Source organism: Haematobia irritans, chromosome 3 (assembly GCF_050003625.1).
Source record: "Haematobia irritans isolate KBUSLIRL chromosome 3, ASM5000362v1, whole genome shotgun sequence".
NCBI classification, from domain to species: domain Eukaryota; kingdom Metazoa; phylum Arthropoda; class Insecta; order Diptera; family Muscidae; genus Haematobia; species Haematobia irritans.
The window spans coordinates 16,750,286-16,777,501 of NC_134399.1; the positions used below are offsets into that span (position 1 = coordinate 16,750,286).

The 27,216-nt window shown below is 29.5% G+C and overlaps 1 protein-coding gene across 1 annotated transcript in view; it reads right to left on the reverse strand.

Moving 5' to 3' along the window:
• Nucleotides 1–2,956: 2,956 nt before the first annotated feature.
• Nucleotides 2,957–27,216, reverse strand: part of Rph (Rabphilin) — a 44,805-nt gene continuing 20,545 nt past the window's right edge. The window contains exons 2-4 of the mRNA XM_075302142.1: nucleotides 3,904–5,305; nucleotides 3,627–3,841; nucleotides 2,957–3,560 (exon numbers count right to left, since the gene is read on the reverse strand). Of these exons, the coding sequence (XP_075158257.1) occupies nucleotides 3,257–3,560; nucleotides 3,627–3,841; nucleotides 3,904–5,305 (1,921 nt within the window). The 3' untranslated portion in view covers nucleotides 2,957–3,256. The remainder of the gene's footprint in view (nucleotides 3,561–3,626; nucleotides 3,842–3,903; nucleotides 5,306–27,216) is intronic.

The following is a 27,216-nucleotide window of genomic DNA, read 5'->3' on the forward strand; positions in this document are numbered from 1 at the left end:
ATTTTCTATAGAATTAAAATTTTGACGAAATTTTCTATAGAAATAAAATTTTGGAAAAAATTTTCTATAGAAATAATATTTTTAAAAAAAATTATATAGAAACAATATTTAAAAAAAAAAAAACTATAGAAATAAAATTTTGAGTAAATGTTCCTATAGAAATACAATTTTGACAAACATTTCTATAGAAATAAAATTTCAACAAAAAAAAATTCTATAAGAATAAAATTTGGACAAAATTTTCTATAGAAGTAAAAAATTTGACAAAATTTCTGACTGGTGCATATTTTTATGTATTGTTTTTACTTTTTATTCCATTATACTGTAATTTTACCGGCCGCTATATAGTCCGTCTTTCTACACTGCTAGGCAAGAAGTTCCGTATGCCTGCATACATTGTTTCGAGTTTATCTAAGCTTTTAAGTCTCACGAGTGTCCTCTCTACTGTTTTTTTTGTCAGATCTTATATCTAGTTCTTGCTTTCATTTTCCATAGTTTAGTTCCTTTCCTTTTTTGCTTCAAAGAGCAAAATCTAAATTATATAATAGTGTTTTGCTAAAATCCCAGGGTAAGACAAAAATAACGCCAAGCTACAGTTGTGGTTTTTGTAAATTATCTTAATTTTATTAGTATCTTTGGAAGTTTTTTTTTATATTTTTCAAATAGTTCAATATGATTAGTTCTGATTTTTGCCTTCTTCTTATTCTTTTTTTTTAACTAAAGCCTTTTAAGGACACTTAAAAAGTTGTATCAAGAAATATATGAATAAATATTAAATATGTATGCATGTATATAGTATATGTAAGAATGTATGTAAGTAAAAAAAATGGAAAACATACTCCTTCTTGCTGATCAAAATTGCTAATTCTTTAGTAAAATTGGCTTTTTTAGTTTATATCTCTATATCTTAGAAGTAAATAAATAGATAGGAAATTCTCTCTTTTAGGATTCAATAAATACTAAGGATAACACTAACGAATTTTATAGAAGTACAGATTTAGAACATTTTTACAAAATTTTCTTTATAAAACTTTGAGGAAATTTTCTATAGAAATAAAAATTTGAGAAAATTTTCTATAGAAATAAAATTTTGAGAAAATTTTCTATAGAAATATAATTTTGAGAAATTTTTCTATAGAAATATAATTTTGAGAAATTTTTCTATAGAAATATAATTTTGAAAAAATTTTCTATAGAGATAAAATTTTGACGAAATTTTCTATAGAGATAAAATTTTGACAAAATTTTCTATAGAGATAAAATTTTGACAAAATTTTCTATACAAATAAAATTTTGATAAAATTTTCTATACAAATAAAATTTGACATAATTTTCTATAGAAATAAAAGTTTACATAATTTTCTATAGAAATAAAATTTTCACAAAAATTTTCTATAGAAATAAAATTTTGACAAATTTTCTATAGAAATAAATTTTTGACAACATTTTCTATAAAAATAAAATGTTGAGCAAATTTTCTATAGAAATAAATTTTTGACAACATTTTCTATAAAAATAAAATTTTGAGAAAATTTTCTATAGAAATAAAATTCAGACAATTTTTTTTATAAAAATTCAATTTTGACAAAATGTTCTGTAGAAATAAAATTTTGACAAAGTTTTCTATAGAAATACAATTATGATAAAATGTTCTATTGATATGAAATTTTGAAAATTTGACAATTTTCTATGGAAATAAAATTTTGACAAAGTTTTCTATAGAAATAAGATTTTGACAAAATGTTCTATAGAAATAAAATTTTGACAAAATTTTCTATAGGTATAAAATTTTGACAACATTTTCTATAGAAATAAAATTTTGAGAAAATTTTCTATAGACATAAAATTTTGACAAAATGTTCTATAGAAATAAAATTTTGACAAAATTTTTTATAGATATGAAATTTTGCCAAAATTTTCTATAGATATGAAATTTTGATAAAATCTTCTATAGAAACAAAATTTTGACAAAATTTTCTATAGAAATAAAATTTTTATAAAATTTTCCATAGATAAAAATTTTGACAAAATTTTCTAAAGACATAAAATTTTGACAAAATTTTCTATAGAAATAAAATTTTGACAAAATTTTCTATAGATATGAAATTTTGCCAAAATTTTCTATAAATATGAAATTTTGACAATATGTTCTATAGAGATAAAAGTTTGACAACATTTTCTATAGAGATAAAATTTTCTATAGACATAAAATTTTGACAAAATTTTCTATAGAAATAAAATTGTTGACAAAATTTTCTATAGAAATAAAATTTTGCCAAAATTTTCTATAGAAATAAATTTTTTGACAATATTTTCTATGGAATTAAAATTTTGTGAAATTTTTCTATAGAAATAAAATATTTTCAAATTTTTTATAGAAATAAAATTTTTGACAAAATTTTCTATAGAAATAAAATTTTCCATAGAAATAAAATTTTGCCAAAATTTTCTATAGAAATAAAATTTTGACAAAATTTTCTATAGAAAAAAAAATTTTATAAAATTTTCCATAGAAATAAAATTTTGACAAAATTTTTTATATATGAAATTTTCATAAAATCTTCTATAGAAACAAAATTTTGACAATAAATTAATAAAATAAATAAAATTTTGTGAAAATTTTCAATAGAAATAAAATATTTTAAAATTTTTTATAAAATAAAATTGTTGACAAAATTTTCTATAGAAATAAAATTTTGCCAAAATTTTCTATAGATATGAAATAAAATAGAAAATAAAATAGAAATAAAATTTTTGTAAAATTTTCCATAGAAATAAAATTTTGACAAAATTTTCTATAGAAATAAAATTTTGCCAAAATTTTCTATAGAAATAAAATTTTGACAAAATTTTCTATAGAAATAAAATTTTGACAAAATTTTCTATAGAAATAAAATTTTGACAACATTTTCTATAGAAACAAATTTTTTTACCAAAATTTTGTGGTAGAAATAAAATTTTACGCAAATATTCTATAGAAATAAAATTTTGACAAAATTTCCTATTGAAATAAAATTTTGAAAATAAAAATTCTATAGAAATTAAAAAAAATTGAATTGGTATTGAATTTGGATTGGCTAACTGGCAATAACGTTCGGTATCGATTTGAGCCCGAATGTTAATAATTTTTCTGTGGGTGTATATGTTTTGAATGTCCAAATCCTAAATGCTATGAAATCCCACAAAAGATTCCTTGTTGCTTTCAGAGAATTTCCATTCTAGTTAAATTTTCTTTCTTGTCTCCACCCAACTCCATCTAATGCAAGGGATTGTCTCCAGCCAAGCAATGCCATTTCTCATGATAGTGATCAGGCAAACGTATACAATCCAACCACTGTTGCAATCTTTCACCTTTGCTATTATGGCCGATTACCAAACTGCCAAGAAAATCATTACTTTTACCCAAATCCTTATCCCATACAGTTAAGACCAAAGATTGTTTGTTAAGATCATGGGGTCCAGCTTCAAAGTTGAATTCTTCATTGTAAATGGGATTAAGGGTTCTCCATTTGACACTGGTCTTATATTTCTTATTGCGATGGGAATCGGGTTTCATTTGGCTAGGGAAGAAGACAAAACAAAAATCAATTGATGATTGTGGTCAAAATATTCTCCATAAAACTTACATTTTTACAAATGGATCAGAGGATCCATTATTGTCCATGGGTATTAGCTCTATGCATTGCTTGACATTTACCGTTAATGCTCGTTTCTTGGTATTGTAGCATAATGAAATTAACATTTTGCCATGTGGCCATTCCTGGGACATTTCGGCCGCATTACTATATTGATCCTCAGGGCCTAAGGGTACCGAAATCCTGTATAAATTGGTATTATGAACCTGCAATAGATGTAACCATATCAAGCAATGTTTTGGTTTGGAGTATTCCTCCGTGTACATACCGTTGATAGACAAATTTTAGCGGCTCCCAAAAAATCATGACCATATTTATCCTCATCAAATATGGCCACATATAACAAAGCATTGCCTAGTTCTTCGGGTTCCACGCCGACAAATTGCAGGGTATCATTAAATTCGGGATTTCTGGTCTTATGGACACATTTCGTCTTTTGCCAACGTAGATATTTTGCCGATCCCTCAGCCGTTATGATATTCAACTTACAATAGGGATCGGTTAGACCAGCCGGATCCATAGGTGGCAAATCCCTTGCCCTTACCACACAAGCATCCAAGGCATGATCGTTTTCCCTGTAACAAATGGATACCTCTAGCCAACCCAGCAAAGGATCCCGGCAATGGGCATTCACTTGATTTGCCATTCCACCCGACATTGAAGCCGTCGTGGCCGATGTCCCTGAAGAACTATCACTTATGGACCACGAGGAAGACACTGAACTGCGTCGATGATTTGAGCTATAATTCACATTACTCTCTCTGCGATTATTCGAATTGGAAGCCGATGTTAATACTGTGGAAGCTGTCGATATGGTATCATAGTCGGGTTGTCCAGTACCCTCTGATTTGGAATGTGAGCGTTGAGTGTTGAAGAAGAAGGCATTGGAAAGTCTTCTTTCTCCTCCAGAGCCATCTATAAAACTGCGTATGGAACCAAATGTGCGCACACGAAAACTATCTTCACGTTGTAATTTGCTGGGACTGATATCGCTGCTGGCTGTGGGACTAATAGTGTTCGAACCTTTCGAGCCTATGGCCAATTGATTCATAGCATTGCTGGCCCCATCGATGGCATCTTTCTGGCCTTCCTCCTCTTCTTCGGAGCTACTGGAATCGGCTACTCGTATGGTGAGTTTTTTCACACGTACATTACGTGTTGGGGTAGTCTGACAACTTAGTGCCTTACGTTGAGCCATTAGAGCCTCAGTGGCCATTGATGAGGCTGTATTACGTGTGGGTGTTGATGTGGTTGAGCTGGGTATTTCATATTTCGGAAGACCTTTGAAAAACCATGCCCCAGATTTCTTCCACATTTCTCTGGTCTCCGAGCAGATACGGCATAGCCAGATTTCTTTGGATTTCTCCACTGTATGATAGCGTATACTAATGTCCAGACTGCATTTGGGACAAACCGATTTCTTGCAATCTTCACAGATAATTCGTTGGGCTCGCAGTATACCGAAGGCATCACCACACAAGCGACAGCAATTGGGTCCCTTTTCAACAGCCCTCGATTTAATTTTCTCTACGCGATCCACTAAGCGTCCCACACGCTGACGTTCAGCCGTTTCAATTTCTTCATTGCGTTGGATGACCGAAATAATGGCAGCCTGTTCTTCGGGTCGTAGAGGTTCATGAACTTGGGAACTGTTCCAGCCTGCTCGTAATCTAAAAAGATAGAAGCGAAGGGAAACGATGATTAAATTTCAGGGGAATGAGAAAAGGCAAGGAAAACTTTTAGGGTCTGCTCTAGAATGATTACAGAATAACATATTGGTGTAGCAAGGAGGTTGTGGTTGGCTAAACCTTCCTCCGACAATTTTAGCATTTCCTCCATAATCTCTATTGAACCTTCGAAATTAAAATTTTTGGCTAGATGGTCCTCTATGTTGCCAATATTTAAATGTTTTCACGTTTGGAAGGATTTCTCAAAATGACCGAAATAGCCGACACACGCGAAAGTGGCTCCGCGGTTTTTTGGTCCATTCCCGGCGAAGCGTCGTCTTGAGATGGTCGATTTTTTAGTGACAACCTTACTCTTCAAAATATCAAAATCCTAGACACACGAAAGTGACTCTGCGGTGTTTTGGCCTATTCCCGCCGAAGCGTCGTCTTGAGATGATCGATATTTTTAGTGACAACCTTACTCTCCAAAAACCCAGATACAAAAGTCCAACATCCCGATAATATTCGGCATTTATTTTAACCACAAGGTCGATGAATATGACCGGGGAACAACAATCGGCACTTTTTGCGCCTTTTGGAACTTTAATCGCTTTAGTCCAAGCTCATATTTTCAATATGTGATGCATCCGTTTTCGCTATATGTTCAGCTCCACCAATAAGGCTTGGATTTCGATCAAATCTGGCATTCGCTTTTCGTTCATTACTTTCAAGTGTTTTTTACCGTTCATTAATTCAGGTGTCTTTTACGGTATCGAGCAATGATGGAACTTTCTCTTGGGGACTCTCCACGGCTGGGGCTACATATGTTGGTTACTGTAGAGTGTAAATAGGCGAAAATCGGTGTTGGAATTCTAACAAAAAATACTTTGCCCCATTTAGGGAGCCACCGTAGTGCAATGGTTAACATGGCCGCCTTGCATGCAGAGGGCCGTGGGCATAGTTGGTAGGATTCGACCAAAAATGGTAGATTTTTTACTTTTTGGTAGAATTCTTGATGTTTTGGTAGATTTTGCAAGTTAGTCCTGTCCAACTAAGATAAAAATAAAATTTTGACAAAATTTTCTATAGAAATAAAATTTTGAGAAAATTTTCTATAGAAATAAAATTTTGACAAATTTTTCTATAGAAATAAATTTTTGACAAAATTTTCTATAGAAATAAAATTTTGACAAAATTTTCAATAGAAATAAAAATTTGACAAAATTTTCGATAAAAATAATATTTTCAGAAAATTTTCGATAGAAATAATATTTTCAGAAAATTTTGTATAGAGATAAAATTTTGACAAAATTTTCTATAGCAATAAAATTTTGACAAAATTTTTTATAGAAATAAAATTTTGAGAACATTTTCTATAGAAATAAATTTTTGACAAAATTTTCTATAGAAATAAAATTTAGAGAAAATTTCCTATAGAAATAAAATTTTGACAAAATTTCTTATAGAAATAAAATTTTGACAAAATTTTCTATAGAAATAAAATTTTGTGAAAATTTTCTATAGAAATAAAATTTTGTGAAAATTTTCTATAGAAATAAAATTTTGTGAAAATTTTCTATAGAAATAAAATTTTGACAAAATTTTCAATAGAAATAAAATTTTGATAAAATCTTCTATAGAAATAAAATTTTGACAAAATTTTCTACAGAAATAAAATTTGGACAAAATTTTCTATAGAAATAAAATGTTGACAAAATTTTCTATGGGAGCCACCGTGGTGCAATGGTTAGCATGCCCGCCTTGCATACACACGGTCGTGGGTTCGATTCCTGCTTCGACCGAACACCAAAAAGTTTTTCAGCTGTGGATTATCCCACCTCAGTAATGCTGGTGACATTTCTGAGGGTTTCAAAGCTTCTCTAAGTGGTTCCACTGCAATGTGGAACGCCGTTCGGACTCGGCTATAAAAAGGAGGTCCCTTGTCATTGAGCTTAACATGGAATCGGGCAGCACTCAGTGATAAGAGAGAAGTTCACCAATGTGGTATCACAATGGACTGAATAGTCTAAGTGAGCCTGATACATCGGGCTGCCACCTAACCTAACCTAACGTAAAATTTTCTATAGAAACAAAATTATGACAAAATTTTCTATAGAAATAAAATTTTGACATAATTTTCTATAGAAATAAAATTTTAACAAAATTTTCTATAGAAATAAAATTTTGACAAAATTTTCTATAGAGATAAAATTTTGACAAAATTTTCTATAGAGATAAAATTTTGACAAAATTTTCTATAGAAATAAAATTTTAACAAAATTTTCTATAGAGATAGGATGTTTACAAAATTTTCTATAGAAATAAAATTTTCAGAAAATTTTCTATAGAAATAAAATTTTCAGAAAATTTTCTATAGAAATAAAATTTTGACAAAATTTTCTATAGAAATAAAATTTTCTATAGAAATAAAATTTTGACAAAATTTTCTATAGAGATAGAATGTTGACAAAATTTTCTATAGGAATAAAATTTTCAGAAAATTTTCTATACAAATAAAATTTTGACAAAATTTTCTATAGAAATAAAATTTTGACAAAATTTTATATAGAAATAAAATTTTGAGAAAATTTCTATAGAAATAAAATTTTGTCAAAATTTTCTATAGAAATAAAATTTTGACAAAATTTTCTATAGCAGTAGTATTTTGACAAAATTTTCTATTGCTATAGAATTTTGACAAAATTTTCTATAGCAATAGAATTTTGGCAAAATTTTCTATAGAAATAAAATTTTGACAAAATTTTGTATGGAAATAAAATTTTGACATAGTTTTCTTTAGAAATACAATTTTGACAAAACTTTGTATGGAAATAAAATTTTGACAAAATTTTCTATAGAAATAAAATTTTGACAAAATTTTCTATAGAAATAAAATTTTGACAAAATTTTCTATAGAAATAAAATCTTACCAAAATTTTCAATAAAAATAAAATTTTGACAAAATTTTCTATAGAAATAAAATTTTGACAACATTTTCTATATTTTGACAAAATTTTCTATAGAAATAATATTTTCAGAAAATTTTCTATAGAAATAAAATTTTGACAAAATTTTCTATAGAAATAAAATTTTGACAAAATTTTCTATAGCAATAAAATTTTCACAAAATTTTCTATAGAAATAAAATTTTGACAAAATTTTCTATAGAAATAAAATGTTGACATAATTTTCTATAGAAATAAAATTTTGACAAAATTTTCTATAGAAAAAAAATTTAAAATTTTTCTATAGAAATAAAATTTTGACAAAATTTTTTTATATTATATTATAGCATATTAGCTTGAGGCTATACCTACTTTTGCCTTTGAAAACGGGTCAATAAAATTTTCACAAAATTTTCTATAGAAATAAAATTTTGACAAAATTTTCTATAGAAATAAAATGTTGACATAATTTTCTATAGAAATAAAATTTTGACAAAATTTTCTATAGAAAAAAAATTTAAAATTGTTCTATAGAAATAAAATTTTGACAAAATTTTTTTATATTATATTATAGCATATTAGCTTGAGGCTATACCTACTTTTGCCTTTGAAAACGGGTCAATAAAATTTTCACAAAATTTTCTATAGAAATAAAATTTTGACAAAATTTTCTATAGAAATAAAATGTTGACGAAATTTTCTATAGAAATAAAATTTTGACAAAATTTTCTATAGAAAAAAATTACAAAATTTCTATAGAAATAAAATTCTATAGAAATAAAATTTTGACAAAATTTTCTATATTAGCTTGAGGCTAATATGCTATACCCACGTTTGCCTTTGAAAACGGGTTTACGTTTCGTCTATGCCTCAGCTACGTGTTTTAGTTGTTAGAAAGTACATTAATGCTCCCCTCCCTTTATCTCATTAACTGAATGACCTACGTCTCTGGCGTTTTGATGAGGGAATTCTCCTAACTTGAGGCTGATATCCACTTTTGCCTTTTAACTCTTCTTAGAAATGCCCGAAAATCGACCCAAAAAGTTGGGTCAAATATAACTAAACCACCAGACTTAAAACCAGCCACGCTCATGAAATTTTCAGAATAGATCTACACCGTGAAGCTTTAAAATCTTCAAAAACCATGCCCTACAATGTTATTTAGTTTTTAGAAAATAATGCCCCCCCCCCGGCATTTTGAAGAGGGAAATCTCCTTGAGGCTAATATATTATACCCACTTTAAACATTTTTTAGAAATGCCCGAAAATCGACCCACAAATTGGGTCTAAATATACTCTGACCGTTCCCCAGAATTAAACCCAGCTACGATTCAGCTGAAGGATTCTATACCCTTAATGCTGGGACACAGGGTTAGTAATTCTTAGAATTTACCTCATTAACTAGATGACCTACGCCTTTGTCTTCATTGCCTGGGAGATACCCTAACTCCGAACTCTTCGGTAAAACAACTTTAGAAAACTTCTTTAACTTCTCACCCTTTTGGGGTCTGAGATTAAAATTTCGCTATGTTACAAACGGAATGACAAAGTTAGTATACCTATGTTGGAGGGTATAAAAAACTCCATCGGCGGATACAGCTTCTTCTTTTAAGCAGCATAAAAGAACAAACAATCCAAAAAGTAAGTATACTCCCTTCTTTCCCTTTGGCAAAACTAAATTGCTTACTAAATAACATAAGTTTTCCAATAACCACATTGCGCGCCTACAACCACTAACCACTAACTTGCACCAAAGCTTCGAAAGTCATGGATAAACAAAGAACAAACAACGATGAGGAAATATGTATCAAATTAAATTGTGCCCTAAGGAGGAAGGCCTACTCAACATGTATTGGTTGTAATTTTCGGCAAAAACGGATGTATGTCCAACAACAAAAATATAAAGAAGATATCACATTGTGGGTGAGTTGAAGATAAATAAATTTAGTAAGGCACTAAAGTGCCGTAGTCTCAATGTTTTGGTCTTATGGTTACATTGGGTACTATTATCCGAGGATACATCATTGTATGCTCTGGCATGTTTTAAACACAAACAAGTAATTAACTTTTTAGGCTATAGTATTTAAGGAACATTTTCGATTTTATTATAAAACAAAAAATTATAGACGATTATGGAATCTTAAAGACAATTCGCAAGACCAAAGCCCACAACTACGAAGTCCATAGTTGGCAGGTTCTTTTCAAAATATTTTGAAGATAAATTATTCTATAAAAATTAAGAGAGAGAGAGAGAGAAATCTCCAAAACTATATTTTGTATGTGTTCCATTATAGTTCAGATAAGGATGGTAGTCCGATAAGTGGTTAGCTTTCAAAAGCAGTAGTTTTGAAAAATGACGATTTATTTTCCAACATACAGTGTGGCTGATAATTATTACAACTACACTTAAGATTGCTACCATTTCTGAACCGGTCGTCTGACAGCTGACATATTTGTTCCAGTGATACTTCATTTTATTGTTTAAAAGCTTACAAAATCATTTTGATCTATTGCATTCAGAAATAAAGTTATACGTGATGGAATACAAGATAGATAGTGTGGTTGGTTTACATTCGGCAGGAAAACCACAAGTGGCTATCGTTAGAGTCTTTCAGCATTTAAATGTGAATAAATCTTTTGTTTCTCATACCTTTGCTCATGTTGTTGCTTTGCTTAGTGTCACGTTCAAAAAGTGGGTAACAACAACAGAAATGATCCGAAAAGTGAAGGCCAGTTCGTGAGTTGAACATATTGCGAGACCTATTGCAATTTTGAGAACTTAGCTCTACGATGAACTAAAAAATCTTTAGACTGGAAAGGGCCAAGGAGTTGCTTCGCTTTCACTAAAGTGGCTAGTTACCAAATAAGGTTTTCTCTGATGAGAAGCTATTCCAAATTAAGTAGTTTTTGAACAGAAAAAGGGGGTTTCGTGCCAAAGATGTCACCTGAAAATTTACAACTTCAAATTGCCACCAGAACTCAAGCGACGCCGATCGCAATGATTTGGCCTATCTTAATGATACGATGGTCGCTCCCTGCTAGTATAGATCGACCATTGGGTCAAACTAAATGCTTCATTTTATCGAGAAAATATCCTAAAGACGATATTGAAGTCCTGGCAGATAAACATTTCGTGCTCAGATCATGAACATTCCAACAGGACTCAGCATCATCGCACTCAGTACGCGTCAACCAAGAATGGCTTAAAGGAGGTTCGTCGCTTGATTTTTACCGCAAAATGGCCTGCAAAATCTCAATTCTGTAGACTTCTTTGCCTGTGACATTTTGGGGAGTAAGATTGGCACTAAAAATACGAAAGTTTCTATCATCTCAAGACAGCGCTTCGCCGGGAAGAGGCCAAAATACCACAGAGCCACTTTCGTTCAGCGTGTCATGGCTTCGTCGGCCGTTTGAAGGGCATAAAGGGTGATACGGTCAAAATTTTGTCAATATAAACTTGACGTATTTCTTTCAATTTTGCATTTAAAAAACCTGAACACCCCTCATTTTGAAGGTGTGTGTGTGTAGTATGTTGCTCCTATTTTGATTTTGGAATTCACTCTTCAGTTGTCAAAATGCCGTCCAAGCAAGAAGAGCAGCGTATCAAAATTTTTCTCGCGCATCGCGAAAATCCGAGCTACTCGCACGCAAAGTTGGCAAAATCGCTAAAAGTTGCTAAATCAACCGTTACAAATGTAATTAAAGTGTTTGGGGAACGTTTGTCGACAGTCAGGAAGTCTGGATCGGGGGGAAATCGAAAACCGGAAGCCGCTGAGACGACAAAGAGAGTTGCCTGTAGTTTCAAGCGAAACCCTAACCTTTCTCTCCGAGATGCCGCAAATAAGCTGGGTGTATCGTCTACAACCGTGCATCGAGCCAAAAAACGAGCCGGACTATCGACTTACAAGAAGGTAGTGACTCCAAATCGCGATGATAAACAAAATACGACGGCCAAAGCGCGATTCCGGAGGCTGTACACGACGATGCTGACGAAGTTTGACTGCGTGGTAATAGACGACGAAACCTACGTCAAAGCCGACTACAAGCAGCTTCCGGGACAGGAGTTTTATACGGCAAAAGGAAGGGGAAAGGTAGCAGATATTTTCAAGCACATAAAACTGTCAAAGTTCGCAAAGAAATATCTGGTTTGGCAAGCCATCTGTACCTGCGGCTTGAAAAGCAGAATTTTCATAGCTTCCGGGACTGTCAACCAAGAAATTTACGTGAAAGAGTGTTTGCATAAACGTCTGCTGCCTTTCCTGAAGAAACACGGTTGTTCCATACTGTTTTGGCCGGATTTGGCATCTTGCCATTACACACAAAAAAAATTTTTCTGATTCAATCACGAAATTAATTGATCCAATTAATTTGTTAATTGAAATGTCTTCAATCACAGAAATGATAGTATCAATTAAAAAATTAATTGACAGTCAATTAAAAAATTAATTGATCCAATTAAATATTTAATTGATACTATTAATTTGTGTGATTGATTTTTATTTCAATTAAAAAAATTTTTGAATCAATTAAATTTTTAATTGAATATTTTTTAAAAACTCAATTAAGATTTTAATTGGAAAAACTTTCGTGAAATTTTTTTCTGTGTACGGTAAAAACGCCATGGAGTGGTACGCCGCCAACAACGTGCAGGTGGTTCCCAAGGACAAGAACCCTCCCAACACGCCAGAGCTCCGCCCAATTGATAAATACTGGGCTATTGTCAAGCGGAACCTAAAGAAGACCAAAAAAACTGCTAAGGACGAGCAGCAGTGCAAGGCAAACTGGCTTTCTGCGGCGAAGAAGGTGGACAAGGTGGTTGTACAAAATCTGATGACAGATGTCAAGCGTGAGGCCCGGCAATTCGGATTTGGGAAAGCGAAAGCCTAACTGAATATTTTTCCTGAATTTTATACTAATTGAACTTGAAAAAGAAATTTAATTTGATTTTTTAAATAAACGATTTCACCGATTTACACGCGTTTTCCCTTGACCAAATTTTGACCGTATCACCCTATAGTAGAATTTTTTAAAATTTTGAAAAAGTCGAAGTTTGTGATTGTGGAAAAGTCGACTTTTGACATAGAATTTGAAAACTACAAAAAGTCGTCTTTGACTTTTCGACTTTTTTTCCTTAATCTATAGTAATCCGAACGACAAAGATATTTCACACGAAATTTGTACATACTCTTCCTATGGATAACAAATTTCTTGGCAAATTATGGAATGGTTCAGAAGTTAATGACAGTTAATAATTTTGCGTTTTGCAAATTCGATATTTTATTGTCTCATAGATACTTCCTGGTATCCTGCGTATTAAATAGACGGCTGAATTTAAACCTTCCCCAAAAGACTCCGCTAATTTGAAATTCCAAGAATTTAAGGAAATAAAACAATCAAGTTAATTACATTTTAACCTGGGGGAATTTGCAACAATAAAAACATTTACCGATGAAGGACGGACACAAGAACAAATTTTCCCATCAATAACACAACGCGTGCGATAGATATTCACACGGTCTTTTTTTGCCAACATTTTATGTGAAGTTCAAATTTAATTAATTCGCTTTAGCAATGTTGTTGTGTTTTGTTTTCACAAAAGTTTCTTTGTTTTGAAAATTTAAATTGATGATAACGGAAAATAAAGGTTAGATGATGATGATGATGAACAACAGCAACAGTTGTAAGCCATCATTAGATACACCTTTATATATATACAGGTGTATGTGTTTGAATGTATGTATGTACATTCACCGATAATACCAAAAAAAAATTCACACACGTCGCACTCTCATATGCCTAAGCCTACATTATTCATTCATTCGTTGCTTGCTATCAACGACCGACCTTAAACCAAGAGGCAGTATAACAACTTTTCACCTTTAAACGCAACAGAGAGCATACATGAGTGAGTGGGTGGGAGTATGTTTGCGTGTGTGTGTGCGTGTATGTTTGTCTAAGCATATAACCAAACTGTCGTCTGTCAGTCATAAAACTTATGCTGATGAACATAAACTTCCAACACTTCAATGGTCCTTCAACAAATAGCAAAACGTGGCCATTATTGCTGAGTAGTCATCATAAAAAATAATATTCTCTTGCCGAGAGAAAAAAAAAATCTCGCATATATCCTGGTTTTCAAATCTCTGGTATGCATAATAGAAGTATTTCAACATATACACATAGATGCCATGGCAAAAACAAAAAAACATGCAAGATAATCACCTGTAGGCGAAAATACAATGATGCACAATGGTATTGGTTATGCTTTTTAGAGAAAAAATATGTTCTCATTCTTGAGAAGAAATTTTAGGGGATTTAGTGACATTTTGTAGTCTGATTTCTTTTAAGCTAAGAAAATATTATGTTTGTAATATAGAGGGTGCTTGATATGTAATGTCACAAAGTAAAGCACTATAATTATATATGTTTTTATACCCTCCACCATAGGACTTTGTCATTCCGTTTGTAACACATCGAAATATTGATCTAAGACCCCATAAAGTATATATATTCTGGGTCGTGGTGAAATTCTGAGTCGATCTGAGCATGTCCGTCCGTCCGTCTGTTGAAATCACTCTAACTTCCGAACGAAACAAGCTATCGACTTGAAACTTGGCACAAGTAGTTGTTATTGATGTAGGTCGAATGGTATTGCAAGTGGGCCACATCGGTCCACTTTTACGTATAGCCCCCATATAAACGGACGCCCAAATTTGGCTTGCGAGGCCTCTAAGAGGTACATGGTGTTAGTTTATGGTCTCTAACAACCATGCAAAAATTGGTTCACATCCGTCCATAATTATATATAGCCCCCATATAAACCGATCCCCCGATTTGGCTTGCGGATCCTCTAAGAGAAGCAAATTTCATCCGATCCGGCTGAAATTTGGTACATGATGTTAGTATATGGTCTCTAATGACCATGCAAAAATTTGTCCATATCGGTCCATAATTATATATTGCCCCCATATAAACCGATCCCCCCATTTGGCTTGCAGAGCCACTAAGAGAAACAAATTTTATCCGATCAGGCTGAAATTTTGTACATGATGTTAGTATATGGTCTCTAATGACCATGTAAAAATTGGTCCAAATCGGTCCATAATTATATATAGCCCCCATATAAACCGATCACCAGATTTAACCTCCGGAGCCTCTTGGAAGACCAAAATTCATCTGATTCAGTTGAAATTTGGTACGTGATATTAATATATGGCCTCAAACATCCATGCAAAAATTGGTCGATATCGGTCCATAATTATATATAGGCCCCATATAAACCGTTCCCCGGATTTGACCTCCGCAGCACCTTGGAAGAGAAAAATTCTTCCCATTTGGTTGAAATTTGGTACGTGATATTAATATATGGCCTCAAACACCCATGCAAAAATTGGTCGATATCGGTCCATAATTATATAGGCCCCATATAAACCGATCGCCAGATTTGACCTCCGGCGCCTTTTGGAGAAGCAAAATTCATCCGATCTGGTTGAAATATGGTACGTGGTGGTAGTATATGGTATCCAACAACCATGCAGGAATTGGTTCCTATCAGTCCATAATTACCGATCGCCAGATTTGACCTCCGGCGACTTTTGGAGAATCAAAATTCATCCGATCTGGTTGAAATTTGGTACGTGGTGGTAGTATATGATATTTAACAACCATGCCAAGAGTGGTCCATTTCAGTCCATAATCATTTAACCCCGCACACGGAAATCACGGTTGCCACTCGTGCCAAAAATAATCTACCAAAATTTGAAGAAAACTTTACCAATAATGTCCGAAATTTAAAAAATTAAAATTTTTAAAGATATTGAATTTATAGATATTTGTGTCTAAATTTTATGTTTAGGCAGTAGCCGACTATCAAACCCTTTTTCGGGAGGTTCAAGTGTAGTTCACTTTGGGTTGAGTGAATTACCCGAATTTATTCTGATAATTGGTTGATAGTTTTGCTGCAAGTAGAGGATGCTGATGAGGAATGTGGTAATTCCGAAACAGCTGTACATCCAACCATCTTGCAGTCTATAGGGCTTTGCCCAAATAAATTTGACAAGCATACTTTTCCTCTGTTGGTTAAGCTACACTTGTAGTTTAGTCAATGCATGGCTTTAAGCTGAGATCAAAAAAACAACAATAATAAATTTTATTTCTATAGAAAATTTGTCAAAATTTTATTTCTATAGAAAATTTGTCAAAATTTTATTTCTATAGAAAATTTTGTCAAAATTTTATTTCTATAGAAAATTTTGTCAAAATTTTATTTCTATAGAAAATTTTGTCAAAATTTTATTTCTATAGAAAATTTTGCAAAAAATTTATTTCTATTTTATTTCTATGGGAAATTGTGTCAAAAATTCTACCAACTTCGGTAACCGTGATTGAGATCCGGAGATTTAGCTTTTACTCATATCTCCTAAACTATGCGTCCTAGAGCGAAATGGAGCTTAATTCGTGATCATCTCTAGAAAATCCTAAATTCCACCCAAATTCTGAAAAACTTAGAAATTTTCATATGAAAAACTTATTTTGCTCATATCTCCTAAACTATGCGTCCTAGAGCGAAAAGAAGCTTAATTCATGATCACCCCTACAAAATCCGAAAAATTCGAAATTTTGTTTATGAAAGACTTCTTTTGTTCATATCTCCTAAACTAAGCGCCATGGGGAAAAGAAAGTTAATTCGTGATCAACCCCAAAACATTGGAAAAATGGACCCAAATCCAAAAAAAAAATTGAATTTTTTATAAAAAGACTTATGTCATCTAAACTAAGCGTCCTAGAGCGAAAATGACGTTAAAATTCGAAATTTTTATATGAAAAATTTCTTTTCATCATGTCTTTTAAACAATGAGTCCTAGAGCGTAAGGGAGCTTAATTCGCCATCACCACAAAAAAATTGAAAATTCCATCCAAATCCTAAAAAAAATCAAAATTTTTATATGAAAAATGTCTTTTGCTCAGATCTCCTACACTAAGCGTTCTAGAGCAAAAATGACGTTAATTCGTGATCACAATCAAAAAATATAACAAAAGTAGCCAAATTAAAAAAATAATTTTTTTATGAAAAACTTTTGCTCTTGTCTCCTAAACTTAAAATTCGAAATTTTTATATGCAAAACTTCTTTTGATAATGTCTCCTAAACAATGAGTCCTAGAGCGTAAGGGAGCTTAATTTGCGATCACCACAAAAAAATTGAAAATTCCATCCAAATCCTAAAAAAAATCAAAATTTGTATATGAAAAACTTCTTTTGCTGAGTTCTAGAGCAAAAAGGACATTAACTCGTGAAATGGAGCTTAATTTGTGATCACCCATAATTTGAAATTTCCATGGTCTGAGGCAGAAATGTTTGGCTACCCTGGTCTTCAATACTGTATTTAAGACATATCCGACCATATTCCGCATTTAGTTTGAGCCCACGGTCGATGAATATGAGCGTGAATCCACTATTTGTCGTTACTCCAGCACACACTGTTATTATCGGCAGCGCTTGAGTTCTGGTCCACTCGAAGGTGTCCATTTTCATCTGACCTCTTTGGCATTTTGTTATTTCACAAACTGCTCAATTTGGAATATCTTCTTATCGGAGAAACCCATATTCAGTAACTCGCCACTTTCGTGCAAGCGGAGCAACCCCTCAGCTCTTTTGTGCATAGGTGAACTTTTGCATTTTTTCGAATTTTAGTCCAAGGATTCTCTAAGTGGTTTAGAAATTATAGGAACCTGAAGTTGGTTGAATCTCTAATATTATTGGATTTTTGTTTCTAATATAATCCCATTGTGCAATTGTATGACTGATGTATGTCATTTTGAAAGCTTAGACCAAGTTGTAAAAAGAAAAGCAAACTAAATTGAAGCAGGGCTAGAGTATGAGAGGGGTAAGTCCTTTTTTGAAAGACAAAATGATTTTTGTTTATCTTCTTTCTGAAGTAGGTGGTAGCATTAATGGATTTTTTTCCTCTACATAAACCCTTAGGTAAGGATCATATGAACAAATTAATTGTCTTTAATACAATATCCAAAGTAATGAAAGATTTTTAGTCCTTGAGCAATAAGAGAGAAATTGAAACTAGGCAATCAATAAATTTAATTAAATAGCAAATTGAGAAATAACAGTTTGGCAAGATTAATCCAAAGTAATTTATTACTTCTATAGGGATGTAATTTATCTGATTTCCAAGGGTCAATGTGGCGTATGATGGTTATGATTATTTTGCCCATAACTCATACGTCACCTAGCTACGTTATGGTTGCATGAATTCGACCCACAAAATATTGACCATTATGAAGTTAACTGATAAGTGAACTTCGAAAATGGAAAACATCAACAGAGGTTCTTTGGTATAACTCTCATATAAACCAATAAAAAAATAAAATTAAAAAATATATAAAGCAATTTGGAATGGCTTCTCATTGCAAGCGAAGCATCTCATTAGCTCTTTCCAGTCTATCTTTTTGTGCATTGATGAACACTTGCACTGTTTGGAACTTCAATGGCAACGACCAAGCTCATTTTCCAATATGTTATTTTCACGGTCATCCTATTCTCCTTAAGTAGTTCCCCAGTCTTTTTTTTATTTTGGTCGATCCATTGTATTTTCGTCGCTCTTCCGAGCTTTGCAGAGGTCCACATCGTTTTATGTATCGCCAGTACCCATTCATCCAACGCGGCCCGCGGTTGCCACAGTTGCAAAGATTTTGCAAAATAGTCCTCTTCAATTGATTTTGCAAAATAGTCTTCTCCAATTGAGAGGTACATCACAATTTTTCTATGGAAATAAAATTTTGACAACATTTTTATAGAACTAAAATTTTGACAACATTTTCTATAGAAATACAATTTTAACAAAATTTTCTATAGAAATAAAATTTTGTCAAAATTTTCTATAGAAATAAAATTTTGGAAGCAATTTTCTTTCAATTTTCAAATTTTTTATAGAAATTAAATGTTGACAAAATTTTCTGTAGAAATAAAATTATTACAAAATTTTCTATAGATATAAAATTTTGACAAATTTTTCTATAGAAATAAAATGTCATTCGTTTTTGTTTTGTTATTGTTGGTTTTGTTCTTTAAGCATTGTTGTTGTTTTTTTATTTCAGCTTAAAACCATGCATTGACTAAACTACAAGTGTAGCTTAACCAACAGAGGAAAAAAAATGTCGACAATAAAATGTAAACCAGAAATAAAATGTAAACCAAATTTTTTATAGAAATAAACTTTTGTCAAAATTTTCTATAGAAATAGAATTTTGACAAAATTTGCTATAGAAATAAAATTTTGACAAAATTTCCAGAAAAAATAAAATTTTGACAAAATTTTCTAAAGTAATAAAATTTTCTATAGAAATAATATTTTTTCCCCACCAAAAATAATCTATAGAAATAAAATTTTGAGAAAATTTGATAAAATCTTCTATGTAAATAAAACTTTTACAAAATTTTCTATAGAAATAAAATTAAACCAAATTTTCTATAGACATAAAATATCGACAAAACCTTCTTTAGAAATAAAATTTTGACAAAATTCTCTATAGAAATAAACTTTTGTAAAAATTTTCTATAGAAATAAAATTTTGACAAAATTTTTTATAGAAATAAAATATTTGCCAAATTTGCTAAAGAGATAAAATTTTGACAAAATTTCCAGAAAAAAATAAAATTTGGACAAAATTTTCTAAAGTAATAAAATTTTCTATAGAAATAATATTTTTTCCCCACCAAAAAATCTATAGAAATAAAATTTTGACAAAATTTGACAAAATCTTTTATAGAAATAAATCTTTGACAAAATTTTCTATAGAAATAAAATGTTGACAAAATTTTCTATAGACATAAGATATTGACAAAATCTTCTTTAGAAATAACATGTTGACAAAATTTTCTATAGAAATAAAATTTTGACCAAATGTTCTATAGAAATAAAATTTTGACAAAATTTTGTATAGAAATAAAGTTTTGACAAAATTTTGTATAGAAATAAAATTTTTACCAAATTTGCTAAGGAAATAAAATTTTGACAAAATTTCCAGAAAAAATAAAATTTGGACAAAATTTTCTATAGAAATAATATTTTTTCCCCACCAAAAATAATCTATAGAAATAAAATTTTTACAAAATTTGATAAAATCTTCTATAAAAATAAAATTTTGACAAAATTTTCTATAGAAATAAAATTTTCTATAGAAATAAAATTTTGACAAAATTTTCTATTGAAATAATATTATGAAAAAATTTTCTATAGAAAAAAAATTTTGAAAAAAACTTTCTATAGAAATAAAATGTTTGCAAAATTTTCTATAAAAAATAAAATTTTGACAAAATGTTCTATAGAAATACAATTTTGAAAAACTTTGCTATAGAAATAAAATTTTCTATAGAAATAAAATTTTTAAAAAATTTTCTATAGAACTAAAATGTTGACAAAATTTTCTATAGAAATAAAATTTTGACATAATTTTCTATAGATATAAAATTTTGACAAAATTTTCTATAGAAATAAAATTTTGTAAAAATTTTCTATAGAAATAAAATTTTGTAGAAATTTTCTATGGAAATAAAATTTTGTAAAAATTTTCTATGGAAATAAAATTTTGACAAAATTTTCTATTGAAATAAAATTTTGACAAAATTTTCTATTGAAATAAAATTTTGATAAAATTGTCTATAGAAATAAAATTTTGACAAAATTTTCTATAGAAATAAAATTTTGGATAACATTTTCTATAGAAATAAAATTTTGATAAAACTTTCTATAGAACTAGCACAGCTTCTGTCTATAAGATTCATCATAATTGCATTGAAGTAAAGTTTTCAACTTCATAGAATATTTTAAATTTAAATAAGCCAAGCAATCAAAAGTTCTGCAAAGAATCCCAGTTGAAAGAAGATGAAAACCTGAGCATCTGTTGATCGTTAGGCGTCCGCAGACATTGAAATTCCAAATGAAATTGTCATTTTACCTTTTTTGTTTTGCATAACTTCAAACTTCCTATTCCTCGTGTGCAAAGAATATCTTTACACAGATTCTCCATTATTTAAGAGTGGAAAAGTTTTGCTCATTTTGCAACCAGAAATATTAGGTTTGGCGAAACATCTTTCAGACTTCACTCATACTGTGAGTTTTTCATTGCAGAGAGCATTTACAAATGAAGTCCTGCTACTAAGGAAAAACTTTGCTCATTTCCTTGTCTGGATGGAAATTTATTTCCTTTATATGCCATTTCCATTCTACTTTCTTTGCTTAGGCCTTACACCATATGTCTGTCCAGCCTTATAAAATCTAACTATGTTATATTTCACTGCAAGACCAAGACACCATAGACTTAAGAGAACATGAAGATAAAATGCCATTCTTTCTTCTTGATGCCCTGTAACTGACTTTTATGTCAAGCACAACGAGAAGCCAGTAAAAGCCTAAGGATATTATGAAGGATAGGTGTTTATATTAACTAACTTAATTTAAAAGTAGCCTATCTCAGCAAAAACAAAAAATTTATTTAAAATGAAAAAATAAAAATAGCGATTTTAAATTTATACGAGAGTTGCCTTTTATATTTCGGGATCAAAAACAAACCGAAATCAAAAAATGAAATTAAGGGATTGAAGTTACACGAAAAGATTATGGATAGGTTAGGTCTTGCCGTCTTAATTAAATTTGAAAAATATTCATTTAAAAGATTAATTAATTCAATTAAGTTTTTGAATTGATTTTAATTCAATTTTTAAAAATTTGATTGATCAAATTTAGTTTTTTTTTTCAAAAATTTTGTATTTCCGAGTTGTACCACTTCTCAATTAACTAATCCATATGTATTTATGTCTTTGCGCATGAGTTTGCATAGGAATGGGTATCTTATCAGGCATCTCAACTGTCTGCATCATCTTTTAGAAATTCTAAGCTTGCCTTTGTTAAACACTACTCCAGAACTTCCCCCACATTACATCCTACCATGTTTGAGGAAAGCTATACATGCAAGTGGAAAGCAACAGCACAAAGCCATTAACCCCAGAAGTGGCAAAAAGTCTGGTATTTTTTATTATCCATGGTTAAATGGTACTAAGTGTAGCAGTAGGTGTGGAAGCTAGTATTCAAGTTTCAATGATTACAGGAAAAAACAAAAACAATCCTGAAATTCGCTTAACTTATAAACCATTAACACATTGCACGATTTACATGAATATAAAAGACATATGTACACAATTCTAGGTTCTCTGTATTGTAGCAAAGATAGATGATAGAAGCAATATTCTGTTGTAGCGTCATTATGGGAGAATCGCCAAAAGCCCCAAGGAGAATAAGGCACCCGGTTCTGACGGCATACCCGCAGAGGTAATTAATGAGAGAGCAACCAAGCGATGCGAAACCCCCACTAACTATGTATTTCTATAGAAAATTTTGTCAAAATTTTATTTTTATAGAAAATTTTGTCCCAGTTTTATTTCTATAGAAAAATTTGTCAAAATTTTATTTCTATAAGAAATTTTGTCAAAATTTTATTTCTATAGAAAATTTTGTCAAATTTTTATTTATATAGAAAATTTTGTAAAAACTTTATTTCTATAGAAAATTTTGTCAAAATTTTATTTCAATAGAAAATTTTGTCAAAATTGTATTTCTATAGAAAATTTTGTCAAAATTTTATTTCTATAAGTAATTTTGTCAAAATTTTATTTCTATAGGAAATTTTGTCACAATTTTATTTCTATCGAAAATTTTGTCAAAATTTTATTTCTATAGAAAATTCTGTCAAAATTTTATTTCTATAGAAAATTCTGTCAAACTTTTATTTCTATAGAAAATTTTGTCAAAATTTTATTTATATAGAAAATTTTGTCAAAATTTTATTTCTATAGAAAATTTTGTCAAAATTTTATTTCTATAGAAAATTCTGTCAAAATTTTATTTCTATAGGAAAATTTGTCAAAATTTAATTTCTACAGAAAATTTTGTAAAAATTTTATTTCTATAGAAAATTTTGTAAAAAATTTATTTCTATAGAAAATTTTGTCCCAGTTTTATTATTTATATAGAAAATTTTGTTAAAATTTTATTTCTATAGAAAATGTTGTCAAAATTTTATTTTTATAGAAAATTTTGCCAAAATTTTAATACTATAAAAAATTTTCTCAAAATTTTATTTCTATAGAAAATTTTGTCCCAGTTTTAGGTTAGGTTAGGTTAGGTGGCAGCCCGATGTATCAAGCTCACTTATTTTTATAGAAAATTTTGTCCCAGTTTTAGGTTAGGTTAGGTGGCAGCCCGATGTATCAGGCTCACTTAGACTATTCAGTCCATTGTGATACCACATTGTCCATTGTGATACCACATTGGTGAACTTCTCTCTTATCACTGAGTGCTGCCCGATTCCATGTTAAGCTCAAAGACAAGGGACCTCCTTTTTATAGCCGTGTCCGAAAGGCGTTCCACATTGCAGTGAAACCACTTAGAGAAGCTTTGAAACCCTCAGAAAAGTCACCAGCATTACTAAGGTGGGATAATCCACCGCTGAAAAACTTTTTGGTGTTCGGTCGAAGCAGGAATCGAACCCACGACCTTGTGTATGCAAGGCGGGCATGCTAACCATTGCACCACGGTGGCTCCCTGTCCCAGTTTTATTTCTATAGAAAATTTTGTCAAAATTTTATTTCTATAGAAAATTCTGTCAAATTTTTATTTCTATACAAAATTTTGTCAAATTTTTATTTCTATATAAAATTTTGTAAAAATTTTATTTCTATAGAAAATTTTGTCAAAATTTTATTTCAATAGAAAATTTTGTCAAAATTTTATTTCTATAGAAAATTTTGTCAAAATTTTATTTCTATAAGTAATTTTGTCAAAATTTTATTTCTATAGGAAATTTTGTCACAATTTTATTTCTATCGAAAATATTGTCAAAATTTTATTTCTATAAGTAATTTTGTCAAAATTTTATTTCTATAGGAAATTTTGTCACAATTTTATTTCTATCGAAAATTTTTTCAAAATTTTATTTTTAATTTTCTATAGAAAATTTTGTCAAAATTTTATTTCTATAAGTAATTTTGTCAAAATTTTATATCTATATGAAATTTTGTCACAATTTTATTTCTATAGAAAATTCTATCAAATTTTTATTTTTTTGTTTTGTAAACATTTTATTTCTATAGAAAATTTTGTCTTTAGTTTATTTCAATAGAAAATTTTGTCACAATTTTATTTCTATAGAAAATTTTGTCAAAATTTTATTTCTATAGAAAATTTTGTCAAAATTTTATTTCTATAGGAAATTTTGTCAAAATTTTATTTCTATCGAAAATTTTTTCAAAATTTTATTTCTATAGAAAATTCTGTCAAATTTTTATTTCTATAGAAAATTTTGTCAAATTTTTATTTATATAGAAATTTTTGTAAAGATTTTATTTTTATAGAAAATTTTGTCAAAATTTTATTTCTATAGAAAATTTTGTCAAAATTTTATTTCTATAAGTAATATTGTCAAAATTTTATTTCTATAGGAAATTTTGTCACAATTTTATTTCTATCGAAAATTTTGTCAAAATTTTATTTCTATAGAAAATTTTGTCAAATTTTTATTTATATAGAAAATTTTGTAAAAATTTTATTTCTGTAGAAAATTTTGACTTTATTTTATTTCAATAGAAAATGTTGTCAAAATTTTATTTCTATAGAAAATTTTGTCAAACTTTTATTTCTATAAAATATGTTGTCAACATTTTATTTATAATGCAAATTTTGTCAAAATTTTATTTCGTTAAAAGATTTTTTTTTTGGAAATTTTATTTCTATAAAAAATTTTGCCAAAATTTTATTTCGTTAAAAGATTTTGTCAAACTTTTAATTTTATAGAAAATTTTATCAAAATTTTATTTCTTTTGAAAATTTTATCAAAATTTTATTTCTTTTGAAAATTTTGTCAAAATTTTATATCTATAGAAAATTTTGTTCAAATTTTATTTCATATTTGTTGTTTTGATCTCAGCTTAAAAACCATTGAGTTGACTAAACTACAAGAGTAGCTTAACCAACAGAGGAAAATAATATTTGTCAAATTTATTTAAGAAAAGCCCTTTATTTCTATAGAAAATTTTGTCAAAATTTTATTTCTGTAGAAAATTTTGTCAAAAATTTTATTTCTATAGAATATTTTGTCAAAAGTTTATTTCTATAAAAGTTTGTGAAGTATCTCTTAGTTTGAGAGGAATACTTTGCAAAATCTAAGAAAGCATCAAGAATTCTACCAATCTACCAAATCGCATAAGATGCAAATTTATTTTTATTGACCTTTCTAAGAAACAATAACGAATCACGTTGATTATTATAAAAATCTGAAATTCTAGTTATTATTAAAGAGTCATACTCCTTTTTATCTGTCTCATGACTATATTAAAAAGTTTCTGACGCACTGGTCTTACAATGCCACCACTCTCCTCTACCCTCATCTGACAACGGAAGCTATGAAAGGACATTAAACGACAGCCCAGAGCTACCACAATGAACACAAATGAATATTCCTGACAATTTAATGACACTTTACAGTTGAGAATATGTCTTTGGACTCACGTGTTTACCATCAAACAGAAGTAGGAATGGTCGGAAATGGAAATGTAGAATAGAAGAAGTGAGAACAGAAAGAACAAATCTGTATGGAAATGTTATAGCCGCAGAGATTATTGAGCATCTGGAACTTGACGACAATCGGGCTAGGAGGTATAAAGCTTATGTTGACCAGATAAAGAAGTCAATACTTGTTTACGTCAATATTCTCTTGTTGTTAGCATTCATGGATATTGAATGTGGGAGATAGGAATCAAAAACAAAAATTAGAAATTCCGAAATAGTGAAGAAGCGAAGATGTGAGGACTATAATCAAGAAAGAAGGAGGGTAAAAACATAGAAAAAATAAAAAAGTCTTATCACAAACAGTGTTGCCACATACAAAAAAATAATTTTTGGATTCAATCACTAAATTAATTGATCCAAATGATAGTATCATTTATCATAGTCAATTAAAAAATTATTTGATCCAATTAAAAACTTAATTAATACTATTAATTATTGTGATTGATTTTTGTTTTAATTAAAAAAATTGTTGAATCAATTAAATGTTTAAGTGAATATTTTTGAAATTTCGCTTCAAATCAAATTTGTGAGGACTCATATCTAAATATTGCTCCCACATCAGTGTCCATCACTGATTTACAAGTCCCATTTTCATTTATTGAGCATATGGAAGACGATCAGCACTCTCCTGTGTTTCGAAATCTTGAACTTATTGTTGCTCACATACCAGTTGTATGACAAAAATTTAACATTTTTTTAAATTTTTTAATTAATACTAATTTTCTACAGTACATTCTATTTATTAATTTTTTTCCAAAAAAAAAATTTAATCACCTTCGGGGATTTTTGGGGATGAAACACGTTTGCAAGACATAGTAGAATTCTACCAAAATTGATAGATTTTTTCCTGTTTGGTAGATTGGTAGAATTCTTGATGTTATGCAAAACATTCCACTCCAACTAAGAGATACTTCAATTTTCTATATAAATAAATTTTTGACACAATTTTCTATAGAAATAAAATTTTGACAAAATTTTCTATATAAATTAAATGTTGACAAAGTTTTCTATATAAATTAAATTTTGACAAAATTTTCTATATAAATAAAATTTTGACAAAATTTTCTATATAAGTAAAATTTTCTGAGGAAATAAAATTTTAAGAAATTTTTCTATATAAAATGTTGACAAAAATGTTTGTAGAAATAAAATTTTGACAAAAATTTTTGTAGAAATAAAATTTTGAAAAAAAATTTTATAGAAATAAAATTTTGAAAAATTTCTATAGAAATAAAATTTTGACAAAATTTTCTATATAAATAAAATGTTGACAAAGTTTTCTATATAAATTAAATTTTGAGAAAATTTTCTATTGTAATAAAATTTTGACAAAATT